This window comes from Suricata suricatta, chromosome 1 (assembly GCF_006229205.1).
Source record: "Suricata suricatta isolate VVHF042 chromosome 1, meerkat_22Aug2017_6uvM2_HiC, whole genome shotgun sequence".
NCBI classification, from domain to species: Eukaryota; Metazoa; Chordata; class Mammalia; order Carnivora; family Herpestidae; genus Suricata; species Suricata suricatta.
In genome coordinates this window covers 116278361-116292514 of record NC_043700.1, presented here as the reverse complement: position 1 = coordinate 116292514, position 14154 = coordinate 116278361, and the positions used below count along the sequence as shown (strand labels likewise).

The window sequence follows — 14154 nt, the reverse complement described above, 5'->3', positions numbered from 1 at the left end:
AGAAACACATGGACCTTTAGGCATATTTTTCAGTTTACAGTTTTGTTAGTCACAAGTCCAAAGAAATATTCTGAATAATTAAAAAAAAAAGATAAACATTGATGACAAATGGCTGACATTTGGCCTTGGTATTGGTGACAGCCACAAATGGTGGGGACTATAGCCCTTGTCCCAATGTATGGGGAGAGTCACTACTCTCCTCGAGCCAGTGGTTTCTATATAGCAATGTGGCCAAATACTGCCAAATCTTTTCATTTGGAGATAGGGTGGGGGGACTGAAAATCTCTTTTCTTGTAGTATCTGATTTTTTAATGTTGGATTACATATGGGTTTTTTTGTTGTTGTTGTTGTTGTTTTGTTTTGTTTTGTTTTTAGCAGCATACAAGCTAATCTTAGAATGTGACCTCTGGTCACCTCCTATACAGGGATTACAGTTTTAAATCTTTGAATTAAAATTTCCAACAACAGTAATAATAAAATAGTTTTTTGTCAAATTGCTGGCCTATTAAACTCAAACTAGTAATAAATGGTAGTCTTTATAGGGACAACTACCACTATTTTTTTTCTTTTTTACCCTGGTGAATCATTTTTGAAAAGAAAATGAACAGGAAAAACAGAAATGAGAGAGTCTAGGTAATCTACAAATTCAGGAGCTAGTTCCTAAATAATTGAAATTTGACCATAATACACATGTGTCTGAATTGCATTAAGAAATCATTGGCCAGTTCGTGTCACTTCCTTTCTCTTCAACTTCATTTGGGACATCTTGGACATCCATCTTCTTTGGGTGTTCATCTTGGACACCTGAGAAAGGGGACAAGTGCTAAGTAGGGGAATGGTTTAGAAAGGTAAATGAAAGAAACTATTATAGCAGCTTTGGATATAAAGGAACTAGTCTTATGAATTTAAACTCATTGTCCTTTGAGGAAGTTATTGTTCAAAGATCTGTACAAAAACATATCAAATGGCTAAATGGTATATAAAATATCACTAATTCTAATCCAAAGGAGATTGCAATTTCCTTTGAGTCCCTACAGTAGTATATTACATTGTGTAGACATGTGTACTGAAAAGGAAATGATTAACATAGAGAGTCCACAATTGAAATGCACTTACTAGTTTTGTAAGGGTAGGCTTTTTTCCAGGTGTGCAAGTATTCCCCAAAAATAGATACTTCAGGAAACTTCATTAACTTTTCTCAGAAATTTACTGGAGCAGAAGTGTTTTTATTCCATTATTCTAAAAGCTGCTACTTGAATGCAGCTTTCAAAACTTATTAGATAAAATAGAAGTTATCTTTAGTATTTTAAACAGATAACAAATGTGTAACTATCTTTCCTCTGCTTGTGTTTATATTTGTCTCTCATGGGGATCATAGTTTTTGAAGTGATTCTTTTTCTCCATAATACTCTTTTACGTAAATTATATTATTTTTTATTTTACATAATTATTGCATTGTTTTTCTGTTGATTACTTCTTCAAAATGCTTGTTTAAAGACTTTCCTGGGGGAGGGGGGAAAAGGGGTGGTGGTGATGGTGGAGGGCACTTATGGGGAAGAGCACTGGGTGTTGTATGGAAAACAACTTGACAATAAAATATTGAAATTAAAAAAAAAAACCTGAAAAAAAGAAAAAAGACTTTCCTACTTAAATATTAGGTCTTTTTGGCTAACTTCAGATCTTTTGATATTGATTGCATTTACTATTGTCTAAATTTTTTTTATTAGCAAAATCAATATTTGGAAGAAAAATCGGCTTTTGGAATGTATTTTCTGTATTAATTCTATTAGAAGCATGATAAGCTTTTGCCAACTATGTTAGTTGACATTCTCTGTTCACATACATGACAGCTGCCGAAGGTGGCATTAAAACATTCTGATAATGTCATTAAATCTATCATTAAAAATTTAGGTGATCCACAAATTTAGTAAGTCTGCACATGTATACTTGAAAGTTGATTGAATTTGAATAGAAACAAACCAGTAATCTAAAGCAAAGCACCAGCATAATTTAATACTTTGTTGAGGAATCATTTGGTGGTTACCATTTTTATTATCTTACATGTAATGTGTAATAACCATGATTAATCAGTAAATATCTCTTGGGAAACTCTGTAATTGAGAAGGTAATTTTTTTTCTTAATATCCCTATACTAGATACATAAAATACAGGGGAAACTGTTATAATTCTTAAGAAAATTATTGATAGTAAGCAATAAAACAAGGACAAAGGTACTTGTCTTACATAAACTGCCATAAGAGAGAAAAGTAAAGGAAATAAAGTTACCATCAAGAAAGGAAAAATTAGTTTCTTTCTAAAATGATTAACATAATATACAATGTGTTACTGGCTTCTTCATGTGACCCATATTACATAATATGTGATATATATATGTGGTATCAATTAAGGAATATGATATATATTGGATATATAGGATACCAGACAATTTGAGGATACGATATGTATGAATATATATCATATATATGTGCCATATATATGAATATATATATATATATGACTTTTTACAAATAGAGCTGACTTTTCTCTAATGTCTTACCTCCCTGTTACTAAAAGACTAATTTCTCTTTTTTTGCAGTTTCTAAAATCTCTCTGAGATACTCTTAGGAAAATTCTCACATTCATTTACTGCATAGTCTCATGGAAACTGAACTATGGTTGAAGGGAGGCTGTGCAGTTTAGTAAATGCAACTCAAATGCAAGGGTATGTTGGTGGAGCTAACAATTGAATTTAAGTATTCAGCCTAGTACATAAATTCAGTTGTTTAAAATATGTCTGTAGAGTATTTTCTCTCCTCGAAGTAAAGATTACTTAATACAGAATTAATTTTAGCTGCTACCTTCATTTCAACCTTCAGCAACAGTTTCACAGTTTTAATCATTTTCCTAGTGAATTCAGTCCAGTAACTTGCCTTACTTGATTTTTCTTCCTACTTAAAATAGGAAGAATAGAAATTAATAAGGAATAATCCTGCTTAAAAACTAAGAAGCAATTTGACCTGAGCAACTTGTTCATTTTTATGTTTTGGTATTACTTTATTACAGATAAAAAAGAAGACTTTCTAGATGTTAGATGTTTAGAAAATGATTTGCTTTGCATGAGTGAGGAACTATTTCTGTAGTTTATTTACTATCGGTTCAAGTTAATTAATGATTACATATACTTTCTAAGTATTTTTTGGCCTAACTTTAAGGTGAAAAAAAATCAAAATGTAAAATTTTATCTTTGCAATTTATTGTCTCACCCCCTTAATTATGCTGATTTTCCAGTTTACCATTTTCAGTGTATTTTCTGTTCATTTCTTTTCTCTGTTTAGAAAGACCTGGGAGATGTGTTTTTAAGCTCACATCTTTTAAAGGCCTGTTGGTCAAACTAAAGTACTCTATTATGTTAAACAAATTGTAAATTGTGTAAAGACTTATTGTGCACCTGGAAAGTTTTTAGGCTTTAAAAACTTTTGTAAAAGATTTCTTAGGGCGCCTGGGCGGCTCAGGCTGTTGAGCGTCTGACTTTGGCTCAGGTCATGATCTCATGGTTCATAGGTTTGAGCCCTGCATCAGGCTCTGTGCTGACAGTTCATATCCTGGAGCCTGTTTCCAATTCTGGGTGTCCCTCTCTCTCTCTGCCCACCCCTGCTCATGATCTATCTCTCTCGGTCTCTCAAAAATAAATGTTAAAACAAATTAAAAAAAAAAGATTTCTTAATTTCCACTGTTTCTCCAACAGAGCATTCAAATTTACTTGCCCAGATTGCACTCATGAAGTTCTGCTACAAATGTCATTTTAAACAAATTATTTCACTGAAGGACAGAGCAGTTAAATTTTCTGTGCCTTCCTCCTGCTTATTTGTCTATAACTTGGACCTATTAGACTAGCTTAGCTTTTCATCATAATCCTTCTGAAAAATTACTATAATGCTATTACATAATGGATAGGGTAAGAACTTGGTTTTTAGTAGAAGTGTACCAAATGCACACTTGGTTTAATTCCACATGGTCAAGTAGTGGCACTATTTAGCTCTGACCATTATAGAATGAACTTCTGAATGTAAGAATCTAATTTTATCAGAAAGAAAATGAAATGATTCTTATTTTTTTTGTTAATGACTTAAATTTTGGCATTATATTACACAAATAATACTTTCTTAGCATTTTCAGCTTCTAGATTTTCCCTATAATCATAATAGTACATTAAAATTGTGATACTAAATAGATATTGCAGTTTTAACCAAGGGCAGTAGAGTTACAAAAGATGTTTGGGAGTCCTCATTCTCGAACATGTTTTTCTTTATTTGCTTCGTGTCTGGATTGAAGATGATTAATTGTAGATATTATTGAATATCATTTTCAAGATTTTCCTCATAATAAAAGTTTGAGGTGGCACAGTTGGCTTTCTGATTTTAATTCATCCTCACAAGATACAAAGAATTTCCAGTTGGACTTTTTGAAAGATTCAAGGCCTGAATGAAATTAAGTAACTAAAACTTAAAAACAGCTCCTACCATTTATTATTGTAAATTCTAAAGAGGATAATCTAATCTCTATTATTCTGCCTTGATTTAATTTTTTCATTTGTATACTTCTCACCATCATTAGTTATTGCCACATTTTAAATAATGCAATGTAAATATACATTTACATTTCAGCTGACTGACAGAATTTCAGCATATGAAGCACAGTGGGAGATTTTCTTTATGCATGAAATGCTTACCTATACTTAAAAATGAGTATATAGAGTAATAGTAAAACTGAAAGACCAGGCCTTGTATTTCTTATTGACGTTACTACACCAATTGAAATATGATGGTGTTACATGATTATTGACCATGTCTGTAGGTTCCAGAAATGACATTGGAGTAAGTATTCAGGTGTTTGGCCTTCTTAGAGCCAAGGCTAAAGCCAGGGATGAATGATAGATTTTGGCCACATATCAGTCCATCTTTAATGGAGGCTGCTTATCATATCTGCCTTGAGAGAGAGGTATCATAAATAAATTCATTTGTATAAAAATTAGTAATCCTGCTTTCTAATTACCAGTAAAATCCAGTCAACACCAAACTGCCTATATTTTGTTAACGGAAACATTTTTAAGTAAATACTGTTTGAAAGATGGATATTGGCTAGAAATCAGAAATCTTTTGGTTATGTAGATGTATCTTGTTAACACAGTTTGTGTGTTGCAAATAAGTTCAGTATAATTTTAAAGTGTAAAAGCTTAGTAATGCTCCAGGGTAATTAGTAATATATGTTTGTTTGTTTTTTTTAAGCCAGTAAATTCTTTTGCAAAATAAAAGACTTTTTATGTTTTTAAAGATATATGTTTGTAAAATATACATGTTGTGATGTACATTAACCTGACATTTAGCCTGATTTGCTATACAAAAATTTACACTTAAATTTTCACCTGCTATGGATATGACCTCTCTCCCAGCAATGAGAGCAGAGACAGGATATATTTCTCCCACTAAGAGCTGCTTAAGCAGCAGCTGATAGTAGTCCTCTTAAAAGAAAACACAAACAACACAAAATTTTAACTTTTGAAAAACAGTTTTTTGTCTGCGATGAAAGCATAGTTTTCTTCAGTCGGAGTAGACATATTTGTAGAAATTTCCTTTTTAGCAGTATTCATTATAACAAGAGTTGATCTGTAGTAATAATTTAAACTGAAGTAAGTCTAGGAGAAAAAAAAGTGATCTACTATTCTAGATTGAGACATAATCACTCTAGATGTCATTGGATTGAGAAAAGTAAATGGATAGGTGTCTTCAGAATAATAAACCGTTTTTCCTTTTGTGATTTTGCTTTGCGGATTTTGTTGTTGCTGTTGTTTTACATTATACTCACTCATAATTTTGTCATTATCTCTAAAAGTTTTACCAAAAAAGGGAAATTTTGCTCTTATAGAGACTCCTGGTTTTCAGAACCAAGAAAAAACTGTTGAATTCTCTTCTATTTTTAATTGTTAACTGTTAGAAAGCAAGAATTTTTTAAAGGTGTTGCTTTAAACCTCCACCATTCTCAGTACTAATGGATCTTGATTCTCTTTCTCTTTTTTTTCACTGCAATTCCTGTTTATCATTGAAAAACATAACCTGGGTCTTAAATTATAGGGATAATCCAGGTATAGAACACATAATGCATGTTTTTGTTTAAAGAGAGCTTTTAAAATACTTGATTTGAAGTTAATTTTAAACACATGTATTTTTACTTTTTATATAGTCAACACTAGGTTTAGAATAAAAGTTCTCCACTTTCCTGAACAATCAAGAAAAGATTATTAAGTAATAAGTAACTGAAAAGAAAGTCTTAACTTGTGCCTGCACATGTGTAAGTGTAAAGTTTTTAACCATGAATCATCCTCTTGGTAGCTGTAAAGTCAGTTTACTTTTCACTATTATATTCACTACAACTTGTTTAAACTTCTCCTTTCTATTCACTGCTTTACATCATTTTTAATTTTATATCCTTTTCTGGAAGTAATTATATGCCAAAATTAGGGACACTTTCTTCAGTCTTTATTCTCAAATGGCTTTTATCCAATTTGTATTAGAACTCTTCATCAAGATTTATGTTTGCTTGTTTTTGTTTCAACTGTGTATATTTCACTTGGTTGTAGATGGGGCTTTTATGCAAGCCTGTAAATAGGAATATTGTACTCTTTATACTATGAATAGTACACATACTATAATACATACTAAGGTAGAGAATATGTATTTTGAGTTGTGTATATCTTGACACAGTTTCATCATTAAATCCTATTTACCAATAAGCTTAATAATCTTATAACATTGTCTATAAGGGCCTTCTCTTAATAAATAAGGTAAACCTGTGTTACAGCCTTCTTAAGAAACTTATTCTTTATAGTAATTGATCAACATTAATTTCAGTTGAGTTACTGGGTTCCTTTTCTGGACCTATAATCTATCTATACCAATGTTTTAAACATTAAACTTAAAATTCAGGGGGAAAAAGGTTCTTCAACTTAAGATCTTCTCTCCAGATCTCCATTCTTTGGAGTTTCCATGAGTGTGACCTGAAGAACTTGGAACCATTGAAATTCAAATGTAGGTAGGTAAGTGTTCACACCAGCGCATGCGTTGATTGCCTTATATCTCTTTGTATATGCATCTGTATTGCACCCCCTCAGTGCCTTTCTTCCTCTTCCTCCACATAGATCATGTAGGGCCTGTCATCTTGATATTTTGTAATTCTGTATTTTGGTCAGTATTTGTCTGTGATGTGTGTCAGGAGCAGTTTTTAAGTCTTCAGACGTTTATGACATTGTGCTGTCTAAAGACTGTCTTTCACACATAAGTGTTTGCTATGTACAAGCCTGGGTTGCATTTTGTGAATTGTGTTTGTTGAGCCCTGATAAACATTCCCCTGGAGTTGCTGGTATTCATTGAAGAATGCAAAATTCACAGTCTTGCACTGTTTCACTTTTTCAGTTCTAGAGAATGTGAACTGTTTCTGGCTCTAAGAATTTCTTTTAGTTAGTCTTTGATTTAAAAGTCATACTGAGAACCATTCATAATAACATGAGTGTGTCACCTACTATCCTTTGAAGACCATTCATCAGCTTTTTTTGGGCAATAAGAAAAAGTGATTAAGCTTCATCATTTGCTTCCAGCAGTAAGAATTAATGCCAATTTATTCAATCACACAAGTTATTCTACATAACTCCCCCATCCCCCAAAAAACTATTGCTAGCTAACATACTAAGTTGTAACTGAAATAGGCAAATAGACCCAATCATGGAATAGTCTCCTAGGCATAGGGAGAGTTTCTACTCAAATAAGCAAAATAAGATGTCCAGGTGCTTAATATAATTTTGCTTAAAATATCTGAACACCAAAATCTAGGATTCCTACCATGCTTTTAATTTTTCTTTTCCTGTTATCTCATCTGCCAAGCACATCATTGAATTTCAGAATCTCTATTCCATGTTTTGTTTTGTTTTATTTTCAGTCTCTAAAAGGTAGGTAATCCTTTGGCAGTGGTTCTTAAACTTTTGGTCTCTCAACTCTTTTAGACACTTAAAATTTTCTGAAGACCCTTTAGAACTTTTGTTTATAAATATGGGCTATAAAAATATGGGCTACATTTACCAATATCTATCATATTAGAAATTAAAATGGAAACAAAAATTTTAATATTGCATATTAAACAACTCATGTTACCACATCAGTTTTTGAAAAATAACTTCAGTATTTAAAATATTGCTGGAACACCTGACTGACTCAGTCAGTAAAGCATATGACTTGATTTGAGGGTCATGAGTTCAAGCCCCACATTGGGCATGCAACCTACTTTAAGAAATGCAAAATTAAAAATAATGCTGTGAAGAATAGCATTTATTTTGCTTTGAATGTGTGATGCGGAAGAATATGATGATTACCAACACAATTTGGTGCCACTGACTGGGTCATAATAAAGCCCCAGCGTTTTTACCCATCATTGTTTTTGCACTACTTTGTAAATATCAATACAGTGAAAAAGGCACATGAAATCTTGGTATTTTTATGAAATAGTTTTGATTTTGTGATTCTCTAAAAGGGTCTTAGGGACCCCATTTTGAGAACCATGTTCTAGGATGCCTGCTTATCTTGAAATGAAAATTTGTTTCAGTCTATTTGAGTAAAGTTTTTTTTCCCTTGTTTGGGCCTTCATTATCGAAGGAGAATGACCTGCTTGCGATTGGTATAAACAGACTCTAGAGGTATTTGAGTATAATTTTTGTTTTAGTTAGCCTCATAGAAGTGAATATAAATGAAAGCACTCAAGTGGTCAAAAGTGGGTATGTCCATTGGATGACTATATAATTTTTCTCTTCACTTGTGTGTGGTATGTGTGTTGTATGTGAATATACAATTAATTTGGCTCCTGGGTAGCTTTAAAACACATTTTCCCAAAATAAAGTGATTTTCATGAATTATGGCGATTCACACCAAATGCCGATGGGCTATACTTTTTCTCCCAATCTACTACAGTTTCAAATATTACTGCTTCAATTTGTATACCAAAGATTTTATGAAACTATGCAACATTTCATACCTTTTTGTCCCTCATTTCCCTGGAACCAAAATTCATAATACCTTAAAAGCAGTCCACGAAAGTGGTAGAGATGCCAAGTTAGGAGAATATGAAGAACATCATCTTCTACGTGGCATTCTATTGAGTTATCTCTTTCATAAAATTTGTTGTTCCTCTGATGTCCCTGGACTGTTGGATTTTTATAGTTTGAACCAACAGTACTGAGGGGGTGTGTGATGCTTACATATATGCAGACATATAGTGGAGTTTGACTCACACTCAATGCATGCGCTAGTGCTCACGCTTACATACCTGAAATTTAATGATTCAACAGCTCTGCAGTATTTGAAGAGGTAGTCAAAATGAGTAAATAAATAAATGAAAGTTAAAAATACTGCTAACAAACAAAGATCTGCAAAGGTGATCCAATAATAAGGAACTTTACTGGTAAGTAATCAAAATAATTTCTAACTTGGAAAGCTTATTGGTGCATGATCATTACAAATACTGTAACCACAATACAAATTTTCTGCCAGTATAACACATAATACTATACCTTATAAGTAATTTGCTTATAAGATCATTTAAATATTATGAATCTTTCATCAGTTGCTGAGTAAGAAAAAATATTTAACATCAAAAGCATAGAAACATCATTTAGTTGAAGATATTCTTTTATTTCTGTCTCTTTATAACAGATTTCTTAACTTCATTGCAAAATATGAAATTGTTTTTAGATTTTTTGAACTCTAGATGTAAACTTCCCTTTTTCTCAGGCCTGTTTTCTTGTTTTGGTAATAGACACCTTTCTAGGATAGATAGGCCCCCAACAACTGAACCAGATAGTACGTATAACTACTGTTATGGTGATTCAGTTTTCACTGTGATAAGCCTCTGTTGGCTGTCTCTTCATAACTTACTCTGAAAACAGGAAAAATTAACTACCAAGACTGCCAGGCGTATAATCAACTGGAAAGTGAGGCAGCTCAATGGCCTTCATGTTCTTATCTGATAATCACCCAACTGCCTCCTTATCTATTGGTTCAGAACTATAAAGAGTGATGAAGGATTAGTAAGCAAACTGTCAAGGGATCCATGCTAAAAAGAAAATGTGTTTGTAATAAACAGGATTTTTATCTTTAGATTCCCAATAGGGAACTTGAAAGAATTTGGAAGAAATTATTATCTTAAAAATGCCATATAATTTTTAAAAGAATTTTGACAGCATTCTTGCATCTTTGGGTGAAATGGTTATTAGTAGTGTTCTGCTAAACGTGAATGTTTATGTTTTTCTTAGCTTATTCTAACAGCGGCTACTTTCGATTTTCATTTGGTTTATTTACCTTCAGCTTTGGTACAGGTATTCTATTCTAATTGTTCATGAAGAACCATTGTGGAAATCCAAGGCATATTAAATACTTTAAACCAATTAGTTACTTAGAAAATGAAGGCAAACAATGATGACAAAGCATATTGATCTCATTCTCTTCACCTCTCAAGCCAAATTTTCCTTTCTTTACTAAGATACTTGTCACTATTATTAAAGAAAACTTTGAAAAGAAAACTATTTTAACTAATTTTTCCTTGTTCGTTAAAACTACTTTCCTTCCTAGCAGTCATCGAAGAACGCTCTGCTGCAAATAACCAAATTTTTGTGTATTATATATACTTTTTATTCTTTATTTTGAAGCAACTATTTTTGAACAATTCTAAGATTTTGTCTTCTCTTGGTCTTTATTAAATTGGGTTTTCTGTGCTTTTCATATACTCTGATTTTCTTATAATATAAAGATTACTTTGACTAACCTTTTCACTTAACAACAAGTGATAATGTTTAATTATTTATATGTTTTTAAAGCCTACTCTACAAAGGTATATGACCCTGCTTTTTAAAAATGATTTATTATTTATTTTTATTTCTGAATTTCCTTTAATCATTGTAAAAATTCAAAACTTGTGTACCAGTGTTCTAAAATTTTTCAGACAGTTATATGGATTAACTTAATCTCATTTTACTGTCCTTGAAATAGTATTGAGTTTGCAATAGGGAGAATAAGAGATGTTTTCTTCTTGCTAATGTTCATTTGGTACATAAACACTTTTGTTTGTTTGTTTGTTTTTTACAGATTCCCTTCAAGCTCAGCTTATCAATATGGGCGTTATACCTACCTTAGTGAAATTACTGGGCATCCATTGCCAAAATGCAGCTCTTACAGAAATGTGTCTTGTTGCATTTGGCAACTTAGCAGAACTTGGTAAGTCCTCATCATGAACCACAAATGTAATTAACTTATCAGTGTACTCACAATAAATTTTTCCTTTAGATGTTAACAACTGGAGATCCATGTAGATATATTATTTTGGAAGCATTGTAGATAGTTGCTTCAATGTTTAAAAAAAAAAAGTAGATCTAATTATATTTTATGATTGTATTGTTAGTAATTGGAGCAGCTTTGCGTCCCTCTTTGTTTTATTTATCAAAATTTAAAATTTATACTTGTAGGGGCACCTGGGTGGCTCAATTGGTTAAGCATGCAACTTCAGTTCAGGTCATGATCTCACAGACTGTGGGTTCCAGCCCCGCATCAGGCTCCCTGCTGACAACTCACAGCCTGGAGCCTTCTTCACATTCTGTGTTTCTCTGCTCCTCCCCAGGTCATGCTCTCTCCTTCTCTCTCTCTCTCTCTCTCTCTCTTTCTCTCTTTCTCTCTGTCTCTGTTGCACATGTGCATGCACGTGGCCCTCAAAAATGAATAAATATCAAGTAAATAAATAAATAAAATTTTCACTTGTATGTTATTTAATAGAGTTGAATATTTAAAATGATTTCCACTAGTATTCTTATATGAGAGGTAGTCCTGAAATCAAGTATTTTATTTCCAGGACAAAAATAAAATGGTTAATTTATTGTATCTTATATAAATTATTTGCTTTCAGGTAAAAAGGAATCTATCACACTAAGGTTTTTCCCCCTATTTTTACAAAATGATAGAGGGCTTTTTCATTAAGAATATGTTTATAACAGCATTAGAAAAAATTATGAGAAATCCTTGAAAATCAGAAGGCAGACAGAAATAGACCAATGCTGGAAACAGCCCTGTCTTAACAGAGAAAGGGACTGTTGACTCCAGCACCCCTATCTCTTTTCTCTGTTTCATTTTTCTCCTTATTAATGATGTTCTTCTATCTGGCCTTCCTTCCCATAATTCTTGATATAAAGTTACAATTCCTGGTCTGAATCTACCCCACAACCATATTCATAATAAATTTAATATTTTAGGAACAGTGAGGCCAAATGATGTTTTGTCATAACTAAATATAAAGCTAAAGCAAATTAATTTATTAATTATACCCATTTTATAAATAAATAAATAAATAAAACCACCTGGACTCTGACCTTGGATTTTCTAACTGAAAGCTCATGTTCTTACATACTGCATATTAAAGTCTTTTTCTCAGTACTTTACTGTTTCATTGACTTAAAGGAATAGAGATTATTTACCAGAGCTAAATTTTAGAAGTCTTTGTTTTTAATTTTTTTTAAATCTTTGTTTTTGGGAGAGAGAGAAACAGAGAGAGAGAGAGAATGAATGAACAGAGTAAGGTCAGAGAGAGAGGGAGACACAGAATCCCGAGCAGGCTCCAGACTCTGAGCTGTCAGCACAGAGGCTGATGCAGGGCAACTCACAAGCTGCGAGATTATGACCTGAGCTGAAGTCGGACACTTAACCAACTAAGCCACCCAGAGGCCCCTAAAACTCTTTTTATTATTTTTTAAGAATAGCAACAGGTTTAGATTTAATTTGTTTTCATGCGACAGCTAGTTGTTGTTGTTGTTCTTTTTTTACTGTAGTTGACACACAGTGTGAAAAGTCATTCTTATTCAGTGGGTCATCTCCTGGTATTTATGAATGTTCTTGTCTTCTATTCACCTCTGCTTTTTTCTTTTTCATACTGTCTCTATATTTCTGTCATTCATGTAAGACCAAGAATAAAAGAACATTTATTCATTGTTTTATAAGATGCTGTTTTATAAGATTATTAAGATAGATTGTAGGAGTTCATGTTTAGTATACTTTGTAGAAATAAAACAGAAGTCATGTTATAATCCCTAATAATGTCATAATCTTTGTAACAGAAACATAAATATCATTTAATGTGAGTTGTCTGTGTTAAGGTATCAGGATTTATTTGAGAGATTACATAGACCACCTTAATTCAGCCTCCTCTCCCTAGCTTTTATTAAAAGCTGGATATACACTCAATTAGTTCAGTCTAATTTCATAGTCTGTTTCCAGCTGTTCCTGCCTTCACTCCATTTGGAGGACAAAAGGATAAAAGAAAAAATTCCTTTATATACTAAGACTTCTAGAGTTTATATCATGAGTCTGTTATGTTCATGTACTAGCTAAGTTATACATCAACGCTGAAGTAGAACCTCTATGCCCCAGAATACTGTTTCTCTTTTTAGTGTGTGCTTTATTCCCCATGAATTAAGAAACTGACATAGTATTATTTTTATTAGTGTAGGGTAAATGTCAGGTTTCTATCATATTATATTACAGATTTCTGAATATGACATATCACAGTAAGCTAGAGTTACTTTTTGTCAATATTTTTAAATAAAAATGTTAAACAGAAATTTTTGTGGTTTTTGCTCATAAAAACACATAGTTTAAAGATAAAATATAAAATAATTCAATAAGTGCAATCTCTTGTGGAATTAAGGACAAAAAAAGGAAAAATGCAGCTCTGCATTTTTGTTCTCTTTGAGCCCTAGTTTATGTGCATACATAATTTTTCTATATTCACAATTATAGTATAAATACAGTTTTAAAGTTTTCATTCTTATCTGACATTATAGATTAAATGTGATATTTTCCCCCTTTTTATTTGGTTCCAGAATCTTTTATAAAGAAAAATTTCAGTTTAAAACATTAGGATTTTGGGGCACCGGGGTGGCTCAGTTGGTTAAGCATCCAGCTTCAGCTCAGGTCATGATCTCATGGTTCGTGGGTTCGATCCCCACGTCGGGCTCTGTGCTGACAGCTAGCTCAGAGCCTAGAGCCTGCTTCAGATTCTGTGTCTCCCTCTCTCTGACCC

At 32.4% G+C, this 14154-nt stretch overlaps 1 protein-coding gene across 9 annotated transcripts in view; it reads left to right on the top strand.

The window, feature by feature from the left end:
* RAP1GDS1 (Rap1 GTPase-GDP dissociation stimulator 1) overlaps positions 1-14154 on the top strand; it is a 170994-nt gene that overhangs the window by 105854 nt on the left and 50986 nt on the right. For all 9 annotated transcript variants that reach the window (XM_029942955.1, XM_029943009.1, XM_029942979.1 and 6 more), the window contains one exon: positions 11178-11306. In XM_029942955.1, the coding sequence (XP_029798815.1) occupies positions 11178-11306 (129 nt within the window). The remainder of the gene's footprint in view (positions 1-11177; positions 11307-14154) is intronic.